The sequence below is a fragment of the Microcaecilia unicolor genome, chromosome 5, assembly GCF_901765095.1.
Source record: "Microcaecilia unicolor chromosome 5, aMicUni1.1, whole genome shotgun sequence".
In the NCBI taxonomy this organism is placed as follows: domain Eukaryota; kingdom Metazoa; phylum Chordata; class Amphibia; order Gymnophiona; family Siphonopidae; genus Microcaecilia; species Microcaecilia unicolor.
Window position 1 is genome coordinate 180,812,137 of NC_044035.1, and position 26,868 is coordinate 180,839,004.

Consider the following 26,868-nt stretch of genomic DNA (forward strand, 5'->3'; position numbering starts at 1 on the left):
AGAAGAGTTGTGCTAAACATACAGAGATGGAGCTGCACTCAACAGGCGGTGGAGCTGTGCTCTGCACACAGACAGGGAACTGCGTTCCATACGCAAAGAGAGAGCTGCATGCCACACACAGACAAGGAGCTGCGTTCCACAGGCAGACACAGAACTGTGTTCTACACGCAGACACAGGACTGTGCCCCACGCTGAGACCTGAAGAAAGAACTAAACTCAACATGTGACAATGGAGCTGCGTTCAACATACAGAGATGAAAGGTTGCAGAATAAGAAGCGAAGGAACTTCACTCAACATGCCATGATAGAGCTGTTCTCAATCTCAACATACAGCGATGGAGCTAAAGCAAACCTTGAACTGTGGAGCCATGCCCAACATGGAACGGTGGAACTGCATGGAATAATCGAGCAGAGCTCAACATGCAGCGATGGGAGACGCGCTCAACATGAAGCGATGGGAGACGCGCTCAACATGAAGCGATGGAGTGGAACTGCATGCAATAATGGAGCCGCACTCGATGTGCAGCGATGGAGCTGTGCTCAACATGCAGCGATGGAGCATGCAGCAATGGAGCTGTGCTCGACATGCAGCGATGGAGCATGCAGCGATGGAGCTGTGCTCAACATGCAGCGATGGAGCTGTGCTCAGCATGCAAAATGCATAGATGGAGTCCCGGGGAACAGCCAGAGAAGAAGGTGCTGCCAGGAGGCCAACAGGAAAGGAGCACAACTTGTGGAAATGCAGACCTGGTGCTGCACTCCCCTGGCCCAGAAGGACTAAAACTACAAGAAGAAAAAGCCCCATGCCCCAAGGGACACTCTCGGCCCTCAAGTGGTCTGTGAGCCACAATGACCGCCCTCCTAGGCAACCGATACAGAGCAGCAGTCATCACGGAGCTGGAATCCTCAGACCATAGGGAGCAAAATGCAGCCGTAAGGCAGTGAGGCAGAAACAACTCTTGCCAGGCCAGGAACAAAGAAAAAGCTGGCCACTAACACCAAACTGAGGAAAAACCAGCAAGGGAGAGAAACGCCAGACCTAGAACACAGCCACTTCCCTGGAGAAAAGTAGTGAAAAGCGCAGAGCTAAGAAGCGATAATCCAGATGCACAGCAATAGATCTGCTCAGCAGGAAAGAACTGCGCCCCTTACAGAAAAAGGAAGGAGTGCCAAATGTGCCAGGAGAGAGGCGCCTGAAACTAGAAAACACAAAATCCACCTGTGCCAGGCTAAAACTCCCGCCCGAAAGCAAGGGAAGCAAGGAAGAGCTGTGGCAAACTAGTCCTAAAAAGGCACATTCCCATAAAGAGACAATGAACTGAGTCCAAGACTGGCAAGAATGGCGCTCCCGAGGGTACTCAGAAGAAGGATTTGAGCTAGCAGTTGCACATCAAGGGCAACTCAGACCCCCACCAGAAGGAAAGTACCCTGCAGACAAACCAGAGCAGACAGGAGGGATCCACGGGGACAAGAGAACCAGAATCTCCCTAAGGAAGGGAGGAAAAACTGCTGCCAAAACAAGAATCAAATAGCAGGGGCGTCTCGAGCAAGATGCCTGAAGCAGCAGAGACCGGACGGTCTGAAAAAGAACTGACCAACAGCCGTGTAAGGCTGACAGGAATGAAAAAATAGCCCTGGACTAAAAAGACTGAGCCTGCAGCCAAACAGAGCCAGCGAAGACTTCCCCCACTTTGGAAATGGCAGACTAAGACCTCTGAACCGCAAAGATACAAGTTCCAGCAACGGGGCTGCCCTCTGAACCAGCCGCCATCTAGGACCGTGAAGAGGAGAAAAACAACTGAGTTTCATGCTCCAGACATGAGCCGTACCCCACAAAAAAAAAAATCAAAGCAACTGGTATGAGCAAGTGCAAGGTGATGCATGTGGGGAAAAAAGAACCCGAATTATAGCTACGTCATGCAAGGTTCCACGTTAGGAGTTACGGACCAAGAAAGGGATCTGGGTGTCGTCGTCGATAATACACTGAAACCTTCTGCTCAGTGTGCTGCTGTGGCTAGGAAAGCGAATGGAATGTTGGGTATTATTAGGAAAGGTATGGAAAACAGGTGTGAGGATGTTATAATGCCGTTATATCGCTCCATGGTGCGACCGCACCTTGAGTATTGTGTTCAGTTCTGGTCGCCGCATCTCAAGAAAGATATAGTGGAACTAGAAAAGGTGCAGCGAAGGGCGACTAAAATGATAGCGAGGATGGGACGACTTCCCTATGAAGAAAGACTAAGGAGGCTAGGGCTTTTCAGCTTGGAGAAGAGACGACTGAGGGGAGACATGATAGAGGTATATAAAATAAGGAGTGGAGTGGAACAGGTGGATGTGAAGCGTCTGTTCACGCTTTCCAAAAATACTAGGAGTAGGGGGCATGCGATGAAACTACAGTGTAGTACATTTAAAACAAATCGGAGAAAAGTTTTCTTCAACCAACGCGTAATTAAACTCTGGAATTCGTTGCCGGAGAACGTGGTGAAGGCGGTTAGCTTGGCAGAGTTTAAAAAGGGGTTAGATGGTTTCCTAAAGGACAAGTCCATAAACCGCTACTAAATGGACTTGGGAAAAATCCACAATTCCAGGAATAACATGTATAGAATGTTTGTACGTTTGGGAAGCTTGCCAGGTGCCATTGGCCTGGATTGGCCGCTGTCGTGGACAGGATGCTGGGCTCGCTGGACCCTTGGTCTTTTCCCAATGTGGCATTACTTATGTACTTATGGTACCAGCTCAGAAGGGTCCAAGATCAGAATCAGACGCCGGCCAGCAAAATTCAAAGAAACTTCGCAAGCGGCCCCCTAGAATACATTGCCAAAGGCAGGAAAATTAATCAGGTAACAGGCAAGAGAAAGAAGGAAAAACAAAGTTTCTTCTTTTTTTTTTTTTTTTTAATATAAACAACCTTCTTCACTAGTGACAGGAATAAATAAAGGCTTACCTCAGAGGAAGAAATTCAGATATACCTACCACCACAGAAGAGAAGAACCGCACAGGGGAGACAAGGTACTCCATGCCACAATCAACCATCACCCTGCTAGCAAGATAGCCAGAGGAGGCAGATGAGGAACTCAGGATCTAAAACTAGCCTCAACGCGGTTACCAGCACACCCTTGGTTCCACTGTCACCAGAAGAATCTGGGACAGGAGCTACCAGCCAGAAATCCAGAGCAGCTGCACGATCTGTCCACCATCCGCTAGGAGACAGAGAAAATACTGAACATTCCAAGCTGCACGATACCCTTAAGAGGCGGTTTACTTGGAACTATTTTCTCTGTCTCCTTCCGCTGGTAAATGGACACAACCCATTAGTCTGGACTGGTCTGATATAGATGACAAGGAAGGGAGCGTTATGATGGCTGGTCCTGCTCTTGGAGCTCTATGAGAGATTACCATCCTTCCTTGTAGTGTCGGGATGCCAACCATTTATATTATTGCTGGCTGAATTACAAAACAGATAAACCTCTAGGCAACAGGAGTCACATGAATGAACTGGTTTTACAATTTGTCTAATTATTTGGAACATTGTTGATTTAATGTACTTTTTCCTCCTCTGATGCTTATTATCCCTTTATATACTTGTTAGATTCTCCATAAAATTGATACTTTTCACCAAATGTTTCCATTTATGTTGTAGTGAATTCAAGGTTAATGAAAGGACATTTCTCTTTTTCAAAAATATCACCACAGTTGGGGAAAGCAAGGTCCCTTCCTTTGTGAACACCAGGTACATATTTCAGTGGGCTTCACCTTGAAAACGTGTAGGGGTGTATGGAAACCAGGGTGAATTAGAAGCATTGATCTACGAGTCTCACTGTCCCTTGGGAACAGACCTGTACAGAGTGCAGATTCCCCTAGTGAGAGAGTACAGAGCAGATAGGAGAGGAGCAGGTGGGAGAGGGGCACACTCACCCAGAGAGCACTGCATGCTGCCCACGACAATCCAATGACATTGCAGTCACCTGGAAAAAAAACCCCAAGAAAAATCCACATTAACTGCAGCAACTTCACATAGTCTTACAAATGTGAATGGTACTCGCTCTGGCATTCCTCATTGCTGTCCATTGATAAAGCTGCAAAACAAAGATCAACTTTTTATGCTACTTATTTTTATAGCACTACTGGGCATATACAGTACTGCACAATGGCAATGCATATAAATCCCTGTCCATAAAATGCTTACAATCTAAAGGACCCTTTTACTAAAGTGTAGCGTGTGCTAAATACTAAAAAGCCCATTTTATACTTATGGGCTTCTTAGCATTTAGCACACACTAATTCCATTAGTGCGCAATAAGCTTTAGTAAAAGGGCCCCCTAAGTAAATACCTGAAGCAACAGCAGAGAAAGAAGGCAATTTTATAACAGGACACCTAGGCATATGTACCTTTATATAACAGCAAAGCCAAAAGTTCCTTCACAAATTTACACCTACGCCAAGAGTAAAGGTTAAGTCAGGTCTGTGTGTGCATGTGAATTGGTGCATATGTATGTACTTGCCACCCCAGGAATCCACACATGGTAGTAATTTTATACAGTATTTATCTGTATGTGACATGTTTCATAAGCAGAAAAATTGTGCAAAGTAGGCACACTGAACGAATGCCTATTTTTATGCAATCTACACGTAACATAAGAACATAAGAGTAGATATACTGGGTCAGACCAATGGTCCATCTAGCCCAGTATCCTGTTTTGCAAACAGTGGCCAAGCCAGGTCACAAGTACCCGGCAGAAACCCAAATTGTGGTAACATTCCATATTACAAATCCCAGGACAAGCAGTTGCTTCCCATGTCTGCCTCAATAGCAGACTACTACTACTACTACTATTTAGCATTTCTATAGCGCTACAAGGCGTACGCAGCGCTGCACAAACATAGAAGAAAGACAGTCCCTGCTCAAAGAGCTTACAATCTAATAGACAAAAAATAAATAAAGTAAGCAAATCAAATCAATTAATGTGAACGGGAAGGAAGAGAGGAGGGTAGGTGGAGGCGAGTGGTTACAAGTGGTTACGAGTCAAAAGCAATGTTAAAGAGGTGGGCTTTCAGTCTAGATTTAAAGGTGGCCAAGGATGGGGCAAGACGTAGAGGCACAGGAAGTTTATTCCAGGCGTAGGGTGCAGCGAGACAGAAGGCGAGAAGTCTGGAGTTGGCAGTAGTGGAGAAGGGAACAGATAAGAAGGATTTATCCATGGAGCAGAGTGCACGGGAAGGGGTGTAGGGAAGGACGAGTGTGGAGAGATACTGGAGAGCAGCAGAGTAAGTACATTTATAGGTTAGTAGAAGTTTGAACAGGATGCGAAAACGGATAGGGAGCCAGTGAAGGGTCTTGAGGAGAGGGGTAGTATGAGTAAAGCGACCCTGGCGGAAGATGAGACGGGCAGCAGAGTTTTGAACTGACTGGAGAGGGGAGAGGTGACTAAGTGGGAGGCCAGCAAGAAGCAGATTGCAGTAGTCTAAACGAGAGGTGACAAGGGTGTGGATGAGGGTTTAGGTAGAGTGCTCGGAAAGAAAGAGGCGGATTTTACGGATGTTGTAAAGAAAGAAACGACAGGTTTTGGCAATCTGCTGGATATGAGCAGAGAAGGAGAGAGAAGAGTCAAAGATGACCCCAAGGTTTCGAGCTGAGGAGACAGGGAGAATGAGAGAGCCATCAACAGAAATAGAAAACGGGGGGAGCGGAGAGGTGGGTTTGGGGGGGAAAATGAGAAGCTCGGTTTTGGTCATATTTAATTTCAGGTGGCGTTGAGACATCCAGACAGCAATGTCAGACAAGCACGCTGAAACTTTGGTTTGGATGCAAGGTGAGATATCAGGGCTAGAAAGGTAGATTTGGGAGTCATCAGCATAGAAATGGTAGGAAAAGCCATGGGATGAGATTAATGAACCAAGGGAAGAAGTGTAGATAGAAAAGAGGAGGGGACCAAGAACAGAACCCTGAGGTACGCCGACAGGCAGAGGAATAGAAGTAGAAGAGGATCCACCAGAGTGAACACTAAAGGTAGGAGAGGTAGGAAGAGAACCAGGAGAGGACAGGGTATCGAGAAGTATGCTGTGATTGACAGTGTCAAAAGCAGCGGAAAGATCAAGAAGAATGAGGATGGAATATTGACCTCTGGATTTAGCCAGTAATAGGTCATTGGAGACTTTAGTAAGCGCAGTTTCGGTTGAGTGGAGAGGGCGAAAACCAGATTGTAGTGGGTCAAGAATAGCATGTGAGGAGAGAAAATCAAGGCAGCGGCGGTGAACAGCACGCTCAAGTAATTTGGAGAGAAAAGGCAGGAGGGAGATGGGTCGGTAATTAGAGGGACAAGTAGGGTCGAGTGAAGGCTTCTTAAGGAGAGGTGTGACCACAGCATGTTTAAAGGCAGCAGGGACAGTCGCAGTGGAAAGTGAGAGGTTGAGAATGTGACAGATAAAAGGAATAAGAGCAGGAGAGATGGCATTAAGAAGGTGGGTGGGAATGGGATCAGAGGAACAGGTGGTACATTTTGAGGAAGAAAGGAGAAGTGTAGTTTCCTCAATAGTAACTTCAGGAAAGGAGGAAAGGGAATGAGGGGAAGGAGAGCGAGGAGAACGGACTAGTGGAGGGAGAGGTGATGAGGTAGAGAAAGCAAGGTTTATCTTTTGAACCTTGTTGTGAAAGAATTCAGCAAGGGTCTGAGGAGATAATGAAGGGGGAGTTGGGGGAGGGGGCACCTTGAGGAGAGAGTTCAATGTGGTGGATTATTATATCCAACTGACCAACTCTCTTGGCTCTAATCCTCGACTTAATAATCCTGTTTGGCACGTAAAAGAGCAGATTGGAAGGAGGTCAGCATGAACTTAAAGTGTAAGAAATCAGCAAGGGCCCGAGATTTCCACCAGAGGCATTCGGCGGAGCGGGTACAGGAACGTAGGTAGCGGATATTAGAAGTCAGCCAAGTTGGGGTTTTGTACGCCTTACAGGGCAGGTCATCAAAGGTGCAAGAGTGTCTAAGGCAGAGGATAGAGTATTGTTGTAAGAAGAAACAGCCTCGTTGACAGACGTGGATGGTGCCACAGTAGAGAGGAGGTTTGAAACATGTGAGGATAGCGATGAAGGGTCAATATCATGAAGATTCCTAGATAAATTAGATAAGCTAGGACGGGACTGGGAGGGAGGAGATTTAAGTGTAAAAGTTATAAGATGGTGATCAGAGGAGGGAAGATCAGAGACAAGGAAACTAGAGGGTGAACAGTTGGAGGAGAAGATGAGATCAAGACAGTGACCATTTTGATGAGTGGGGGAGGTGGAGCATAGTTAGAGATTAAAGGAGGACGTTAAAGCGAGTAACTTGGAAATATAAGAGTTGGAAGGATCATTAGCAGGAATATTAAAGTCACCAAGGATGAGAGAGGGGGAGGAAGGATCATGGAAGAAGGCAAGCCAGGCGTCAAAGTCACTGAGAAAGGATGAAAGGGACTTATCAGGGGGACGATAAATGACCGCTATTCGAAGAGGCAGAGGAGAGAAAAGGCGGATAGAGTGGACTTCAAAGGAGGAAAAACAGTGAGATTGAGGTGGAAGAAGGGGTTGAAATCTGGAGGAGGGAGACAGAAGTAGTCCAACACCGCCCCCACGGCCAGCAGGGCGAGGAGTATGTGAAAATAGATAACCGCCATGGCAGAGGGCTGCGACTGAAGCAGTCATCAGGGCAGAGCCAGGTTTCTGTTATGGCGAGCAGATGGACGTGACGCGAGATAAAGAGGTCCTGGATATAGGCAAGTTTGTTACAGATAGAGCGGGCATTCCATAGGGCGCAAGGGCAGAGAAGAGGAGGGGAGTAGAGAAATAGAGATGAGGTTAGAGAGGTCGCGGTGAGATCTGCAGAGTTGGGATAATAGTTGGTGAGGGGGGCCAGGATTGGGATTGATGTCACCGGCTGAGAGTAAGAGAAGGAGTAAAAGAGAGCGGAGGAGAGTAGGAGAGGTGTGGCCACGAAGGCGAAGGCGAGAGGTATTTAGGTGGAATGGGGAAGGCAAAATGGACGGAAGAAAGAGGCGGAGATTAAAAGCCAAGAGGGAGGAAGAGGGTAGGAGAGAAGGTGAGGTGATGAAGTCGATGGATGGGCAGTGAGTTCCTTTAGCGGAGAGAGGTAGGGGGTGAGGGAAAAGATTAGGAAGGGACAGGGCTAGGAAGAGAATGTGAATAGGGCCCATAAATGACTGAGGTACTTTAGCAACTGGGAAGAAGATTAGATGTAAAGAGAAAAATGCCCCGCACGCCTAGAGCGGAGGCCCTGAGTGGATCGGAGTGGACCTGGGTATCACCCCGGAGAAGGCTGTAAGGATATGCAGATGAGCTGCAAGTCCTCCACAGCACCTGAAAGGCAGCCGGTGGTAGAGCTGGGCACCTCTCAGCTGAGGAAAGGCTTACCAGGGGTTAGGCCAAAGCCAGCATTCCTCCCCCTGAGGGTCGCCTGATCCAGACTATGGACTTTTCCTCCAGGAATTTGTCAAAACCTTTTTTAAACATAGATACGCTAACCACTGTTACCACATCCTCTGGCAAAGAGTTCCAGAGCTTAAATATTCGTTGAATGAAAACATATTTCCTCCTATTTGTTTTAAAAGTATTTCCATGTAACTTCCTCGAGTGTCCCCTAGTCTTTGTACTTTTGGAACGAGTAAAAGAAAATCAATTTACTTCTACTTCATTCTACACCACTCAGGATTTTGTAGACCTCAATCATAGCTCCCCTCATCCGTCTCTTTTCCAAGCTGAAGATCCCTAGCCTCTTTAGCCTTTCTTTATACAAGAGGAGTTCCATCCCCTTTATCATTTTGGTTGCTCTTTGAACCTTTTCCAATTCCGCTATGTCTTTTTTGAGATACGGCGACCAGAACTGGACGCAATACTCAAGGTGCAGGTGCAACATGGAGTGATAAAGGCATTATAGTATTTTCAATCTTAGTCACCATCCCTTTCCTAATAATTCCTAGCATCCTGTTTGCTTTTTTGGCCGTGCACACTGAGCAGATTTCAGCGTATTAGCTACGACACCTAGATCTTTTTCTTCAGTGCTAACCCCCAAGGTGGACCCTAGCATTAGGTAACTATGATTCGGATTATTCTTTCCAATGTGCATTACCCTGCACTTATCCACATTAAATTTCATCTCCCATTTGAATGCCCAGGCTTCCAATTTCCTAAGGTCTGCCTGCAATATTTCACAGTCTGCACGTGTTTTAACAACCTTGAATAGTTTTGTATCATCTGCAAATTTATTCACCTAACTCATCGTTCTGATTTCCATATCATTTATAAATATACTAGTAAAAGGCCCATTTCTGACACAAATGAAACGGGCGCTAGCAAGGTTTTCCTCGGAGTGTGTATGTTTGAGAGAGTGTATGTGAGAGTGACTTTGTGAGTGTGTGTGTATGTGAGAGAGAGAGAGTGAGTCTGGGTGCGAGTGCGTCTGTGAAAGAGAGAGAGAGCGTGTGTGTGAGAATGAGAGTGTGTGCAAGTGCGTATGTGAGACACAGTGTGAGAGAGAGTGTGCGTTTCTCACAGATACAGTGTGTGCGAGAGAGAGTGTGTGTGAGACACAGACTCTCTCTGTGAGACTGCGTGTATGAGACCAAGAGAGTGTGTGAGTGACTGTGTGACACATAGAGAGTGAATGTGATACAGTGTGACACATAGAGTGTGTGAGAGACAGTGTGTGTGAGTGAGAAAGAGAAATCCATTGACTATGAGAGAGAGAGTGTGTGTGTGACAAGAGATACCTCCCCCCCCCCTCTCTGGTGTCAGCCCCCCCCCCCTCTCTCTGGTGTCTGAGCGTTACTGTGTAGGACGCTGAGCTCTGGCTGTGCTTCAAGGAACTGACCAATCCTATTTAATAGAATGCACCTCCAACATTCTGAAGACGAGAAACCTCGTGTGGTTGGTCACTTCTGCTTGTGATATAGTAACATAGTAGATGACGGCAGAAAAAGACCTGCACGGTCCATCCAGTCTGCCCAAAAAGATAAATTCATATGTGCTACTTTTTTTATTTGTACTGTCCTCTTCAGTGCACAGACCGTATAAGTCTGGCCAGCCCTATCCCCGCCTCCCAACCACCAACCCCGCCTCCCAACCACCAGCTCTGGCACAGACCGTATAAGTCTGCCCAGCACTATCCCTGCCACCCACCACCGGCTCTGGCACAGACCGTATAAGTCTGCCCAGCACTATCCCCGCCGCCCAACCACCAGCCACGGCACAGACCGTATAAGTCTGCCCAGCACTATCCCCGCCTCCCAACCACCAGCCCCAGCACAGACCGTATATGTCTGCCCACACTAGCTCCGCCTCCCAACCACCAGCTCTGCCACCCATTCTAAGCTCCTGAGGATCCCTTTCTTCTGCACAGGATTCCTTTATGTTTATCCCACGCATGTTTGAATTCCGTTACCGTTTTCCTCTCCACCACCTCCCGCGGGAGGGCATTCCAAGCATCCACCACCCTCTCCGTGAAAAAATACTTCCTGACATTCTTCTTGAGTCTGCCCCCCTTCAATCTCATTTCATGCCCTCTCGTTCTACCGCCTTCCCATCTCCGGAAAAGGTTCATTTGCGGATTAATACCTTTCAAATATGTGAACGTCTGTATCATATCACCCCTGTTCCTCCTTTCCTCCAGGGTATACATGTTCAGGTCCGCAAGTCTCTCCTCGTACGTCTTGTAACGCAAATCCCATACCATCCCAGAAGTACGTGATGTCAATTCAGGAGATGGATACAGAGAGCAGGAATGCCTCAGCCATGCAGTCAGCTTCAGAATGTTGGCGGTGTGTTTTATTATATAGGATTAAATAGCACTGGTCCCAGTACAGATCCCTGCAGCACTCCACTGTTCACCCTTTCCATTGACAGAAATGACCATTTCACCCTACCCTTTGCCTCTAATATACTCAGGAGTCTCTCATGAGGAACTTTATCAAAAGCTTTCTGAAAATCTAGATAACACTATAATCAACCAGCTCACCTTTATCCGCATGTTTATTCATGCCTTCAAAGAAATGAAGCAAATTGGCGAGGCACGATTTCTCTCAGCGGAACCCTTGCTGACTCTGTCCCATTAAACCATGTTTGTCTATGTGTTCTGTAATTTTATTCTTTATAATAGTTTCCACTATTTTGCCCAACACCGACATCAGGCTTACCAGTCTTTCCTGGATCAGCCCTAGAACCCTTTTTAAAAATCAGCGTCACACTGGCCACCCTCCAATCTTCAGGTACTATGTATGATTTTAACAACAGGTTACATATTACTAAGAGCAGATCAGCAATTTCATGCTTGAGTTATTTGAGTACCCTTGGATGTATGCCATCCGGTACAGGTGATTTACTGCTCTATAATTTTTCATTTTGGCTCAGTACATCTTCCAGGTTCACTGAGATTTCTTTCAGTTCCTCCACATCATCACCCTTGAAAACCATTTTCAGTACAGGCAGATAAAGACATAAGTAAAGAAGTAATTCAGTTTCTCCACTATGGCCTTGTTCTCCCTAAGCGCCCCTTTTGCTCCTTCATTATCTAATGGTCCCACAGATTCCCTCGCAGGCTGCTTCTGATGTACCTGAAAATGTTGTTACTGTGAGTTTTAGCCTCTGTGGCAAGTTTCTCTTCATTTTCTCTTTTTGCCTTCTTTTATTAATGTTTTCCATCTGACTTGCCAATGCTTATCATGCTTCTTATTTTCTTCATTTGGGTCCTTTTTCTGTTCTTTGAAGGACAATCTTTGGGCTGTAATGGCCTCTTTTACTTCACCTTTTAACCACGCTGGCTGATGTTTTCTCTTCTTTCCACCTTCGCAAATACGTGGAATGCATATGGAACTGGCTTCTAAGATGGTATTTTTGAATAATGTCTACACCTGATTTAGTGTCCTAACCTTTGCAGCCGATCCTTTTAGTTTCTTTTTAACCATTTTCCTCATTTTATTATAGTCGCCCTTTCAAAAATGAAATGCAGCTACAGTAGATTTCCTTTGTAGGTTCATCCCAGATAGTAGCTCAAACTTGATCATGTTATGATCACTGTTCCCAGGGGACCCAACACCACCACCTCTCACACAATACTGTACACGCAAGCAAGGACCAGATCCAAAATGGCTCCCCTTCTCACTGGACCAGTTGTTCCAAGAAGCAATCGTTTATTACATATTGAAACGTTATCTCCATGGCACGCACTGATGTAGCATTTATCTAGTCAATATTTGGGTAATTGAAATCACCCATTATTACAGTATTGCCCAATTTGCCAGCTTTCCTAATCTCTGTAAACATTTCTTCATCTGTCTGTTCATTCTGTCCTGGCAGACTGTAGTACAGCCCTACAAGAACACTCCTTCTCTTCACAGATGGAATTTCTATCCATAATGATTCCACACTGCTATCTGTTTAATGTGGAATGCTTATTTTATTTGACTCAATTCCCTCTTTAACATATAGTGCAACCCCCCCCCCCTCCAATTTGATCCTCTCTATCATTGCAATACAATTTGTACCCCGTTAACACAGTGTCCCATTGATTATCCTCTTTCCACCAAGTCTCTGAGATGCCTATATCTACTTAATCTTATTTTTTAGGCTTCTAGCATTTGTATACAGGAACTTCAAATTGTGTTTTTTTCCTTGCAACTATAAGCTGCTTAGAAGTTGAAGGGGATAATGTGCATCCTTTATCCTGCTCTCTCATTAAGCACACCTGGCTTACTTTCTGCATTGTTGAAACCGCTCTACTGGGATTCCCTAAAATGTCCTGTTTCAAAAGTATCCTTCAAGGATACTCCACACTGAATCTTGCACTCCTGGGTGACTGTTGGCTTTCTCCCCCTCCCCCCCAATTCTAGTTTAAAAGCTGTTCTATCTCCTTTTTAAGTTAGTGCCAGCAGCCTGGTTCCATCCTGGTTAAGGTGAAGCCCATTCTTTCAGAACAGTCTCCCCCTTTCCCAGAATGTCACCCAGTTCCTAACAAATCTAAATCCTTCATCCCTGTACCATTGTCTCAACCACACATTGAGACTTCGGAGCTCTGCCTGCCTTTTGGGTCATGCGCATGGAACAGGGAGCATCTCTGAAAATGTTAGCCTGGATTAGTAGTACCCAAAAGCCTAAATTTGGCTTCCAAAACCTCCCTCCCACATTTTCCTATGTCATTGGTACCCACATGTATCAAGACAGCCGGTTCCTCCACAGCACTATCTAAGATCCTGTCTAGGTGACGCACGAGGTCTGCCACTTTGCACCAGGCAGGCAAATGACCAGGCGATCCTCACATCCACCAACCAGCCAACTATCTACATGCCTAATGATTGAATCACCAACCACACCAGATGTCCTAACCCTTCCCGCCTGGGAAGAAGTTCTGAGAGACATATCCTCAGTATGAGAGGATGGTGCATCCACTGGTGGGCAGGTCCTGGCTACAGGAGTACTTCCTACTTCACCAAGGTGATGCTCTCCTTCTAGGAGCCCTTCCTCTTCCAAGGCAACATAGGGGCTGCCAGACTGGAGGTGGGGCTTCTCTACAACATCCCTGTAGGTCTCCTCTATCTCAGTGGCGCAGCCAGACCGCCAATTTTGGGTGGGCCTGAACCCAAAGTGGGTGGGCACAAAATGTTCTCTCTACCCCCCTCCCCCAGCAAAATGTAGTCACACTCAGATACATTTGTCACACAGGGTAAAATGCTGCTTTTCAGTGCATCAGATATCAGACAATTTATTTAATAGCCTAACATCCTTTTCAGTGAGCTTTCAAGAGGCCAAAACCTCCTGCCTCAGGTCAGTATAATGCTGTTACGGTATCCTCTCCCGACCTAAGGAAGGAAGTATTGGTCTCTGAAACTTTATTAACACCATATTACTTTATCCTAAATTAAAAATACAATTATTTTCTTTACCTTTGTTGTATGGCCATTTACTTTTTCTCATTGTGTCGCTCCCAGTCTCTAGATTCTGCTTTCCTTCGTTTTCGCTTAACTCTTCTGCCAGGGTTTCCTGGCCATTTGTCATTTTTCTCTCCTTTTTCTTTGCTTTCTTCAATATTTTTCTGCCTCTCTCTCTCTCTGTCCAGATTTAATTCATTCTTACTATCCATTCTTTAATTTCCTTCATCTACTTATGGCTTTTCATCTTTTTCTCACCCTTGTTCTCCCCATGCCCCTTCCTCTTATTCTCCAGTCTTTCACTACTCTCCTTTTCCATCCAGCAGCTCTCTTCTTTCTCTCCCCATCCTTCCAGTGTCTCCCCTCTCTCTCCCCATCCTTCCAGTAGTCTCCCCTCTTTCTTTCTGCATCCTTCCATCCAGTGTCACCTCTTTCTCCCTACCCTTCCATCCAGCGTCTTCCCTCTTTCTCTCCCCATCCTTCCACCCATCTACCCTCTCTCTCCTGATCCTTCCATCTAATGTCTCTCTCTCCCTCCTTCTAACCAGTGTCTATCTCTCTACCCTTTTCTGTTCAGTGTCCCTTCTCTCTCCACATCCTTCCAGTCTCTCACCTTTCTCTCTGCATCCTTTCATCCATCTCCCCTCTTTCTCTCCCCATCCTTCCAACCAGTGTCTCTCTCCCTATCCATCCGTTTTCTCTCTTTCTCTGCCATCCTTCCATCCGTTTTCCCTCTCTCTCTGCCATCCTTCCGTCTGTTTTCCCTCTTTCTCTCCGCATCCTTCCGTTTTCCCTCTCTCTGCCATCCTTCCGTCTGTTTTCCCTCTCTCTCCGCATCCTTCCGTTTTCCCTCTTTCTCTGCCATCCTTCCATCTGTATTCCCTCTTTCTCTCCCCATCCTTCCGTTTTTCCTCTCTCTCTGCCATCCTCCTATCTGTTTTCCCTCTTTCTCTCCCCATCCTTCCATTTTCCCTCTGTCTCCCCAGTCCCCATCCTGCCATCCGTTTTCCCTCTCCCGATTCAGGCCCACCCGATTCAGGCCCAAAGAAGCGCTCAGCTGATTGAGCTGAGCGCCGCCACCAACGCTAAAGACGAGAAAAAATGTTTTAAAAAAAGCGCGGCACCGCAGGCAGCCTCGAAGCATTGGCTGCTGGCTCTGCAGGCTCCTCCCGTCTCTTACGTCACTGCCCCTGCTTCGCTCCAGGGGCAGTGACGTAAGAGACGGGAGGAGCCTGCAGAGCCAGCAGCCAATGCTTCGAGGCTGCCTACGGTGCCGCATTTTTTTTTTTACATTTTTTCTCGTTGTTAACGTTGGCGGCGGCGCTCAGCTCAGTCAGCTGAGCGCTTCTTCTTTTTGTAGCGCCGGCCCTGCTGCTCAACAGGAAAAGCAGCAGTGGCCAGCAATGGGAGCAATGGGAGTGGGCGGGCCACAGCTGAAATTGGGTGGGCCTGGGCCCACCCAGGCCCACCCGTAGCTACGCCCCTGCTCTATATACCTCTCTGTCTCCCTCGGCTCCACCAAATCTGCTACTCTAGCCTCAAGAGAACGAACCTGTTCTGTGAAAGCTAGGAGCTCTTTGCATTGGGAACACACATATAACCGCTCACCAACTGGGAGATAATCATACATGTGACACTCAATGCAAAAGACTGGATAGCACGTAGGTGCTCCTCAGGGCATAGTTTGAGCAGGAATGAAGCTGCAGTGTGTTAGTGCCTGCATGTGTGTATTTTATAAAGTGTACAGATTGCACACAAACATACATTTACACCTGCTTCAGAGCTCTTGGGATAGGTCTGAAGCTTCATAAAAGGTTTATAAGTGCTTCTGTTGCTTTTATAAAATAGGTGCTTTATATTTATTTATTTTAGGTGCCCCCCTAACGAAATTATCCTTATATTGTACAAATGTAGGTGCTATTTTTGCACATGTATACTCCCAAACAAATTTACAAAGACCCACTTAAGCATGTAAACACACCTATTCTACAAAAAACTACCCCAAAGGTGACTCCACCAAGGCCACAAGGAACATCAGTGGCATAGGCAGGATGTGAACCCTCACATCTCTACTTCTCAGCCCACTGCTCTAATTACAAGGCCACTTCCTTCCTTTTTCTGTCAGCAGCTGACAGTACAAAAATGATAGAGAGATATGACTGAAAAACAGAACAATGTGATGCTTCTGGGGCACCAGTTTTAGTGCTATTCTGACTGATGGGAGTAATCCTAAGAACAGCAGTTCTGACTAGCTGAAGGTCAGGAGGAAATTGTGTCTTTAAGCTAACGCAGGGGGTCTTTTACTAAGGTGTGCTAGCATTTTTAGCTCGCACTAAACACTGAGATGCCCACAGGAATATAATGGGCATCTCAGTGTTTAGTGCCAGCTGATTTTTAGCACATGCCAAAAATTCTAGCATAACTTAGTAAAAAAGCCCCCATAGATGTCTGGTTTATATTAAATCTACAGAAGTGATTCTCAAACCTGCCCTGGAGGAACCTCCACCAGTCAAGTTTTCAGGAAGTCCAAAATGAATATGCATGAGTTAGACCTGCATACCAAGGAGGTACTGTATGCAAACCAATCTCATGATTGGGAGAGGTTCCGAGGAATTGGAGAACGGCGGATGTGGTCCCTCTTCACAAAAGTGGCGATAGGGAAGAAGCTGGAAACTACAGACCGGTAAGCCTCACTTCGGTTATTGGAAAAGTTATGGAAGCGATGCTGAAGGAAAGGATAGTGAATTTCCTGGAAACCAATAAGTTACAAGATCTGAGACAACATGGTTTTACCAAAGGGAAATTGTGCCAAACAAATCTCATTGAATTCTTTGACTGGGTGACCGGAGAATTAAATCAAGGACATGCTATGGACGTAATCTACTTAGATTTCAGCAAAGCTTTTGACACGGTTCCCCACAGGAGGCTCTTGAATAAACTAGACAGGCTAAAGATAGGACCCGTAATGGTGAACTGGATTAGGAACTGGTTAACGGGCAGATGCCAGAGGGTGGTGGTACATGGAGTTCGCTCAGAGGAGGGAAAGGTGAGTAGTGGAGTGCCTCAGGGATCAGTGCTGGGGCCGATTCTATTCAATATATTTGTGAGTGACATTGCCGAAGGGTTACAAGGTAAAGTTTGCCTTTTTGCGGATGACACCAAGATTTGCAACAGAGTGGACACCCCGGAGGGAGTGGAAAACATGAAAAAAGATCTGCGGAAGCTAGAAGAATGGTCTAACGTTTGGCAATTAAAATTCAATGTGAAGAAATGCAAAGTGATGCATTTAGGGAGTAGAAATCCAAGGGAGACATATGTTTTAGGCGAGGAGAGTCTGATAGGTACAGACGGGGAGAGGGATCTTGAGGTGATAGTATCTGAGGACCTGAAGGCAACGAAACAGTGTGACAAGGCGGTGGCCGTAGCTTGAAGATTGCTAGGCTGTTTAGAGAGAGATGTGACCAGCAGAAGAAAAGAGGTTTTAATACCCCTGTATAAGACGTTGGTGAGGCCCCACCTGGAGTATTGTGTTCAGTTTTGGAGGCCGTATCTTGCGAAGGATGCTAAAAAAATGGAAGCGGTGCAAAGAAAAGCTATGAGAATGGTATTGGATTTGCGTTACAAGACGTATGAGGAGAGACTTGTTGACCTGAACATGTATACCCTGGAGGAAAGGAGAAACAGGGGTGATATGATACATTCAAATATTTGAAAGGTATTAATCCGCAAAAGAACCTTTTCCGGAGATGGGAAGGTGGTAGAACTAGAGGACATGAAATGAGATTGAAGGGGGGCAGACTCAAGAAAAATGTCAGGAAGTATTTCTTCACGGAGAGTGGTGGATGCTTGGAATGCCCTCCCGCGGGAGATGGTGGAAATGAAAACAGTAACGGAATTCAAACATGCGTGGGATAAACATAAAGGAATCCTGTTCAGAAGAAATGGATCCTCAGGAGCTTAGCCGAGATTGGGTGGCAGAGCCGGAAGTGGGAGGCAGGGCTGGTGGTTGGGAGGCGGGGATAGTGCTGGACAGACTTATACGGTCTGTGCCAGAACCGATGGTGGGAGGCGGGGCTGGTGGTTGGGAGGCGGAGATAGTGCTGGGCAGACTTATACGGTCTGTGCCCTGACGAGGACAGGTACAAATCAAGGTACGGTATACACAAAAAGTAGCACATATGAGTTATCTTGTTGGGCAGACTGGATGGACCATGCAGGTCTTTTTCTGCCGTCATCTACTATGAGTCACTGAGCTGTATCTCAGTGTGAAAAGTCACAAGTCAGTGCTGAGGTCACATTGATTATACCTGCTATTTATATTAAGAATTTCAAGTGTTGGGTTTATGTTATTCTTTAGATGTATTGCCCCACTGAGGAGTCACAGACTATTTAAATTGATTTATCACAAATTAGTCTGCTAATTAGTTCCAGGCTACGAACAGGCAGTTCTGGGCAATCTGAACACCAAGAAAAATGTAGGGGGGGTTTTGTTTGTTTGTTTTTATTGAAACCACCACTCTAAAGCAAAGGGACTATGGTCAGTAAAGCCTATGCCAGTCGCCCACAGAATGGCTCTTCAAAAAATAGGAGAACTGGTTCCAAGACCAGCACAGTTCCCAATAGCACAAAAAACGTGACAAACTGCTAAAAAGCCATCTCCCCAATCCCAGCAATGCCTCCTGGCAAAATAATAACCTTAGATTATCTCGGCAAATACTCTTTAGAGACCAGAAAGAAGAACAGACTCCCAAATTTGTTTCCTTACAATAATGCTACCCAAGCTTGAGCAGTGGATTTTGGGATCCCTGAGTTAAACCTTAGATTCAAGTAGAAATAGAAACTGAGAGTACAGCATTAGGCTAGTTAATTTGTTGGAATGGAGACTGCATTGGTGAAAATATCGGTAGCCACTAATGTTCAGTAAAGCAATGTAAAGATCATATACCAGTGGTACCCAGCATCAGATAGGCTCAGTCACTGCTATATAGTTCACCTTTGTTATACTGCAAATTATATAAATATCTAAGCAGTTTACAAAGAGAAATTGTGGTGGCAGAGGAACATTAAAGGTGAAATTAGATCTTACCTGCTAATTTTCTTTCCTCTAGACCCTCCAGACCGGTCAAGACGCGTGGGTTATGTCCTCCTACCAGCAGAGGGAGACTGAGAAAACACTAAGCTTTTGAAGCCTGTATATATAACCTGTGCAGAACCTCCACTAGCCAGTATAACCCTGACAAAGCAGAGAAACAAAAAACACTAACAACAACTAGCAACCCTGTACATGGACACAGTAAACTGCAAAAACAAGAAACATCTTCCGCTTGCTCTTACGGAAACATGTTCCTTTGCCTTTGATAAAACAGTTGGGCTTCTACAGGTGGACTATCAAAGAAGAGCCTCACCTGTCCCAGACTCCTATCACAAAACAGAAATAAACAGAGTCTGCAATTAGAGAAACAACAATCTACAGCAGCCAAGAATTATCCAACAAACACACCTCCTGGCCTCCAATACAGACAGGGCGGGCTCTTGACCGGTCTGGAGGGTCTAGAGGAAAGAAAATTAGCAGGTAAGATCTAATTTCACCTTCCTCAGCGACCCTCCAGACCGGTCAAGACGCGTGGGACGTACCAGAGCAGTAACTAACTTACGGGAGGGGCCTACTAAGGCCAGAGGTCAAAACAGCTGCCCCAAAGCGCACCTCGTCCTTCGCATGCACAGGAATCCTATAATGCTTCACAAAGGAATGCAACGAAAACCAAACCGCAGCCCGACAAATATCTAATAGAGAAATCATACTATTCTCCGCCCACGAGGCTGCCATTCCCCTAGTGGAATGAGCAGACCAGCCCCTAGGCACCACAGGACACTTCAGCAAGTAAGCAGATGCAACCGCCTCCTTCAACCACCGTGCTATGGTCACCTTAGGAGCCGCTGCACCCTTCTTTGGGCCACCATGAAGAACGAACAAACGGTCAGAGGCTCTGAAGTCCTGAGTTCCAGAGAGATAACAACTCAAAACTCTCCTGACATCCAGCTTGGCAATACCACGTTGCTCCGAATCTCCAGCCATATCACCCAACACTGGCAGAGAGATGACCTGATTAACATGGAACTCGGAAACCACCTTGGGCAAAAAAGGAAAGCACCGTCCGCAACGAAACCTTTCCCTCAGAAAGGACAAAAATGGTTCCCTACAAGACAAAGCCTGAAGCTCTGAAACCCTCCGTGCTGAAGTAATCGCCCCCAACAAGACCGTCTTTAAAGATAAATCCTTACAAGATGCCGATACCAGAGGCCCAAACGGAGGCCTGATCAAAGCATTCAAAACTAGCTTCAAATCCCACGGAGGCACCATCCGTCACTGAGGCGGACGCAGCAACTTAACACCCTTCAAAAAACGCACTACCTGAGGCACAGAAGCGAAGGACTTTCACTGAAGCTTCCCACGAAAACATGACAAAGCTGCCACCTGAACCTTCAGAGTAGACAAGGCCAGACCCCTATCAACACCATCGTGCAAAAATTCCAAAACTTCCGCCACCGAAGAGCGAAACGGCCGAACTCGATGGTCTTCACACCAGTGCTCAAAGATTCTCCAAACCCGGACCTACGCCAAGGAAGTGGATCGTCTACGGCAACTCAACATCGTAGCAAAGCCACTGGACGAAAGCCCCTTCTTCTTCAACTTGTGCCGCTCAAGAGCCAAGCCGTAAGTGAAAACCGAGCCGGATCCGGCATGATTATCGGGCCTTGACACAGAACTGATCCCAACAAAGGCAGGGCCGCCGCCCCTGCCAACCGCACCAGGTCTCCGTACCATGGTCGACGCTGCCAATCCGGAGCCACCAGAATCACCCAACCGGAGTGATGTTCGATGCGCTATATTACTCGACCGACTAACAGCCACGGAGGAAACACATACAGCCACTCCCGAGGCCAAGGCAACAGAAGAGCGTCGATTCCCTCCGCTCGAGGGTCTCTTCAGCGACTGAAAAAAAAAAAAATCTCTGAACTTGCGCATAGCGAGCCGTTGCCCTAAAATCTATCACCGAAAGTCCCCAGACCGACACAACTCGCTGGAACACTGACCGAAGAAAAGACCACTCTCTGGGATCTAGAGTGTGCCTGCTGAGATAATCTGCATCTATGTGACCTACCCCGGCCACATGCGCTGCCAAGAGAGCCTGAAGATGAGTTCAACTGCGCCGCCAAGGCTCTTCGTCCCCCCTTGACGGTTGACATACGCTACTGCCATGGCGTTGTCGCAGAGCACTCGGACTGCCTTGTGGCGAACCACCGACGGCAAGGCCTGGAGCGCCACCCAAATGGCCCGAGTTCCAGCCGGTTGATGGACCACTCTGCTTCTGCCCGAAACCACCGGCCTTGAGCTACCTGACCGAGACAATGTGGCCACCCAACCTTGCAGACTGGCATCCGTGACCATTACCAGCCCCTGTGGGGACTCCAACGGCATTCCTTTTCCCAAATTGCGCGGGTTGATCCACCATCGGAGACTGAGACGAGGGGCCACCGACAGAGGACAACACCTCTCCAAGTCCTGCGACAGAGGGGACCAAAGACTGAGCAGAGCTGACTGTACCTGACGCATGTGCGCCCTGGCCCACGGAACTACCTCTATGGTCGCCGCCATCAGGACCAGGACCTGACGATAAGTATGGGCCGTCGGCGCCTTCTCTGCAAGGAACCGACGAATCGGACCCTGTAACTTGGAACCAAAAGGCCGCAAGAAGGAAAGTAAAGATAAGTTTCCGTCAAATCCAGGGAAGTGAGAAACTCTCCTTTCCGGACCGCACCAGTGACCGACCGCAACGTCTCCATCCGGAAAGAGGGCACCTTGAGTGCCGCATTGACCCTTTTGAGATCTAAAATGGGACGAAAAGTGTCCTCTTTCTTGTGGACCACAAAATAGATCAAATAGCACCCTGAGCGTTGCTGATCTGAAGGAACAGGAACCACGGCTCCCAACGCGAGCAGCCACCGCAGAGTGTCCCTCACTGCTGCCCTCTTGCTCCAAGACCAACAGAGGGATTCCAGAAACACTTCGGGAGAACAGCTTTCGAATTACAGCGCATATCCGCCTCGAAACACCTTGAGAACCCACTGATCTGACCTGATTTGGGCCCAGCTCTGGTAAAACAGACTCAGCCGAGCCCCAACATGCAACAGAGCCTAAGCCGCCACACCTTCATTGGGAATTGCGGCCTGAATACTAACCTCCCGCGGAAAAGCCACGCCCTCCGCGACAACTCTCACGAAAGAACTGTGTGCGCTGGAAAAACCGACCCCTAGAGGTCCTACTACTACTACTATTACACATTTTTATAGCGCTACTAGACTTACGCAGCGCTGTACAAATTAACATGAAAAGACAGTCCCTGCTCAACAGAGCTTACAATCTAAATTGGACAGACGAACAGACAGCTAGGGGTAGGTCCCACTCGATCTGCCCGGCCTATACCGCTGAGCCTCCCTAAACCGTCCCCGAGAGGAACTAGTTCTGGCCCCTGCCTTGAACCGAAAATCTGGAAGCCATAGAACCTTGGTATCACTAAGACCTCACACTAACTTGTCCAAATCTTCTCCAAAGAGCATAGCTCCCTTAAGTGGCAGAGACCCACAACCATAGCCATATTTTTTGTCTGAAGTACGCAACAAATCATAAAAGCCTCAGACAAAAAGGATGAACCAACATCTACCGAATCATCCAGGAGCTTCTCGGCCCAACGAAAACATGCCCGAGCTACCAGACCCCCACAAACCAAGGCCTGCAGGGCTAGAGCCGACAAAACAAAACTACGCTTGAGAAAAGATCCCAACCTCCTATCCTGAGGATCACGGAGGGCCGTTCCTCCATCAACTGGAATAGCCGTAGCTATAATTACTGCCGTCACTACTGCATCTACCATGGGAGCCTTAAAGGAATCCCTATCGTCCTGAGGGAGGGGATAAAGCCTCGCCATTGCCTTTGCCACCTTACACGGCAAATCCCATTCCTGACAAATCATCTCCCGGAGATCCTTGTTCATAGGGAAGGATCACGCCTGACGCTGAATGCCCTTCACCAACGGATCCTGGACAGTTTCCCCCAAAGCCACCTCAGGACCAAACTGAAGGGTGGATGACACCTGATCTATGAGTTCTGACAGCTCATCTTTATGGAAAATCCGCACTACTGAAGGATCCTCTCCAGGAATCCAACAATCCTGCTCCTGAGAGCCGTCAATTCCATCTGACTCCCCCAGATCACTAAGAGCAGCTTCTGCAGTTACAGGAGAAAAACATTGCCTGTCCTCTGACCACTCTAACCGTGGTCTCTCAGCCAAGCCGAAAACAGCCCCCTCTTCCAATTGGGGGGGGGGGGGGTCCCAATCTCCAGGCCTGATACCGCGTCCAGACAAAATCTGGAGGAAAGCCCACCATTCCTGGACCGTCATTAGGCCCTTTTGTGCCAAAAACGGAGGCCGCAGGCCCAAAAACAAATGGCTCCACGGGCCGCGTCGGACTCAAGATGGCGGCTTTTCCCGCTGAAACTGTTCCCGCTGACAGCGGCCCTGCCTACGCTCCCGCTGACCCGGAGACTCCCGACACCATCGATCCCTCCGCGGTCAAGTCGGGGGGAGCCACAGCCACTTTTATAGGTGCACCGCAAAGCTACACTGAGCGCCCGGTGCCTCTACCCCTCGCCACGAGCACGCGCGACATCGGAGGAGCTGGGCCGCCATAAACCACGAGGGACGGGAAAAGCTGTTCCGCAAACGCGCCAAACCAAAAACTCACTCACACTGCAAAAGCACTGAAGAAAGCGCTGCTCCCTCGTTCCAGCAAGGAATCTAAACCCCCGTTCGGTCCGCTGAAAATAAAGAAATAAATGCCCTTAAAGGCACAGTACTCCAACTCTGGCAGCTGGAAATTGTAAGGCACTCAAGGCTACAATACTGAGAAAGCAGCCGAGGCACAAATCTGCCAAGCAAAACGAAATAGAATAACTGACCTTAAAGGCACAGTACTCTAATTCTGGCATCTGGAAATTGTAAGGCACTCAAGGCTACAATACTGAGAAAGCAGCCGAGGCACAAAGCTGGCAAGCAAAATGAAATAGAATAACTGACCTTAAAGGCACAGTACTCTAACTCTGGCATCTGGAAATTGTAAGGCACTCAAGGCTACAATACTGAGAAAGCAGCCGAGGCACAAAGCTGCCAAGCAAACAGAAATAGAGAGCAGCACAGGGGGAGGGACCCAAACATAGGTGTAACACCCCAGGGGGAAAAACTGGGCCCCACCGGATCCAGGGCCCCAAAGCACTTTTTTTTTTTTTTTTTTTTTTACACACACGTACAGGGTACTGCAACAGAATAAAGTTTGGAAGGAAAAAATCCTACGACCCAATGACAAACTACCTCACCAGACTATTGGAGACTGCACAGGCTGTCAACTGCTACCTCTGCTGAGACTGAGAAAATACTGGCTAGTGGAGGTTCTGCACAGGTTATATATACAGGCTTCAAAAGCTTAGTGTTTTCTCAGTCTCCCTCTGCTGGTAGGAGGACATAACCCACGCGTCTTGACCGGTCTGGAGGGTCGCTGAGGAATCATATTTGGTGGTTGTGTCTATAAGGTGATGCCACTTCCCCTTAAGCATACTCCCTCACAGTATCAGAACCACCTTAAGATCCATAGCCCCGTTCAAGGGGGAAGTGACACAGGAGAAGTGGATCCAGGAGAGCAGGAACTAGGAAGTATAAAAGCTCAGGGCACAGCTAGGTTAAGAAGGCCCAGAGGGTAGCAGTGACACCTAACCACATTTGCCTCCACCACCTACATATGAACTGCAACCATGACAGTCAGATAGGCCCAGTGTGGGGACCTTGAAGAACTAAATGCTTGATTCAGCCAGGGGTCGCTGGTGAATATTGTTGAGTAGACAGAAGTGCATGTCATGGCCTACAGGAGCATGCCCATGGGCCAACTTTTTGTTTACACCCGAGGACAAGGTTGTGTTATTATCCCCTTGCCTGGGAAGCTAACAGGACCCCCATACTTAGCTCCTTTAATAAAATATTATTATTTTGCTGACTTTGACCACTTTGTGGCTCCAGTTTACCTTGGCTCAAAGACCCGCCCTCGCTCACATTACCACAGTGGTCCTACCCCAAAACAAAGACATACTAGAAGAGCAGGAGAAAGGCATAGAAAAACAGTAGAAAACACTCACTTTAAGAAAACTTTAATTGGGGAAGCTTGCAGTATAAAAAGGAATAAAATTGTGCCAAAAATGGCAACATAACCCTGCATGGGGTCAAAATTTAAAAACTGCTAAAACCATGACACACATAAGGGAAGCTTTGTTTTTCTTTTTTCCCTTTTTTTTTTTTTAAAGAGGGCACTCGTTTTCCCAAAATTAGTGTTTTCTACCAGTTTTAAAAAGAAAGAAACATGTTTAATGCTGTTTTAAGTACTGATATTTCTGGTGCTAGGTGGCTAACTTGTATAATGTTTAAGCTGACATGAAAGGTCAGTCAGTCACCTTCTACTAATCTGACAAAGAATTGGGCAGAAAGACAAAGACGATGTAATCATATGGTGCTGGATGACAGTACAAGTCATGAAGTGTCACGCTTCTATCGGTACTTCTGGGTTAGTGAGCCCTTGGGCCACTGCCGAGGAGCGGCAGGAGAATCACCCAAACACAGGACAGGCAGAACAGACCTCCCGGTACCCCGGGCCGGAACTTTCCTACAAAGGCTGCCACCGAGGCAGCTCAGGCTGGAATCAACTGGACCGGAAATAGCCCAAACTTCACCTGCACATAACCACCGTTCCTCAGGGGTTGAGCCCCAGTGCAGGTGGTCGGCAGGACTTACCGGACAGGGCAGGAAAGCAGAACTGAAGGGACCAGCAGGATAAAGGAACCAGGACCCCAGCTGGAGCAGGGCAGGCAGCCGGCAGCAGAGTAAGCCAGGAGCCAAGCCGGGTCTGGACAGGCAGCAAACAGTAGAGAAGTCAGTAAACAAGCAGGATCAAAACCTAAATCAGGAAAAACTCAGCAGCACTGCAAACGACTTCCACCAAAGGAAGTTCCTCTGAGGACCTCTCTTGCAAGGCAACTAGGGACCTTCCCAGGTGGTTAATAAAGACAGCCCACAAGGGAGTTCACCGGGTACGGGTACTGCTTAGTTCCAAAAAACTCCCAAAACAATCTGAAGGGCTGGAAAATCCGGACCAGCATATCTTCTGGAACATGGGAAACGGTAAACCATCAATTTGCAGCAATCCCCCGGTCTAACCCCCGGGGACAGAGGTGACTGCGAGCCAGGAACCTGGACACCACCATGACATGAAGACAGTTTCAGGCATGCTTTTAGCCTCAGGTAGAAGAAGTAAGACCCATCTCCTGGGCTGATGCTGTACAAAATTATATCCTGAACTGCTTCGAGCTACTGGAGATTTTACTTCTCTTGCGTTTCACAGTTCTCCATTCTGGCTCTTCAGGGGTATGCTTTGCTGAAGAACCCTCTCCTTTAAATCCAAGTTCTTCCACAAATTTAATGGCTGTCTCGGTGGAAGTGATGTCATCAGAGCGAATGGCCGCTTGATCGCGGAGCTCCGACGCACCTGAGTTAAAATTAGCTTTTTTTCCCCCTTCGTTAGTGGCGAACACGACTACAAACTACCGCGGAGTACAGCTGGATGGTGATGCAGGCAAGCCAAGAGGGTATAAATTTATCACAATTCGCGTTCGCGGACGGGGTGGCCCAGCAGCACATGGTGGGCCAGGCGGGGTCACCTCCCTACCCTCAGAGCAATGGGGAGGAATGCTCGGGAATGGAGCTGTTTCAAACCCCAGAATTGGTCCTGTGAGCAACAACTTCCCAGAGCTGTGGGAGTGGCTGCAGGAGATACGATTGAACCTCAAGGCGGTCCGCACAGACA

General features: G+C 47.4%; 1 protein-coding gene across 1 annotated transcript in view; it reads right to left on the minus strand.

Annotated features, from left to right (window-relative positions):
• WDR59 (WD repeat domain 59) overlaps nt 1-26,868 on the minus strand; it is a 355,903-nt gene that overhangs the window by 299,734 nt on the left and 29,301 nt on the right. Inside the window, exon 2 of the mRNA XM_030203634.1 lies at nt 3,916-3,965. Coding sequence (XP_030059494.1) covers nt 3,916-3,965 — 50 coding nt within the window. The remainder of the gene's footprint in view (nt 1-3,915; nt 3,966-26,868) is intronic.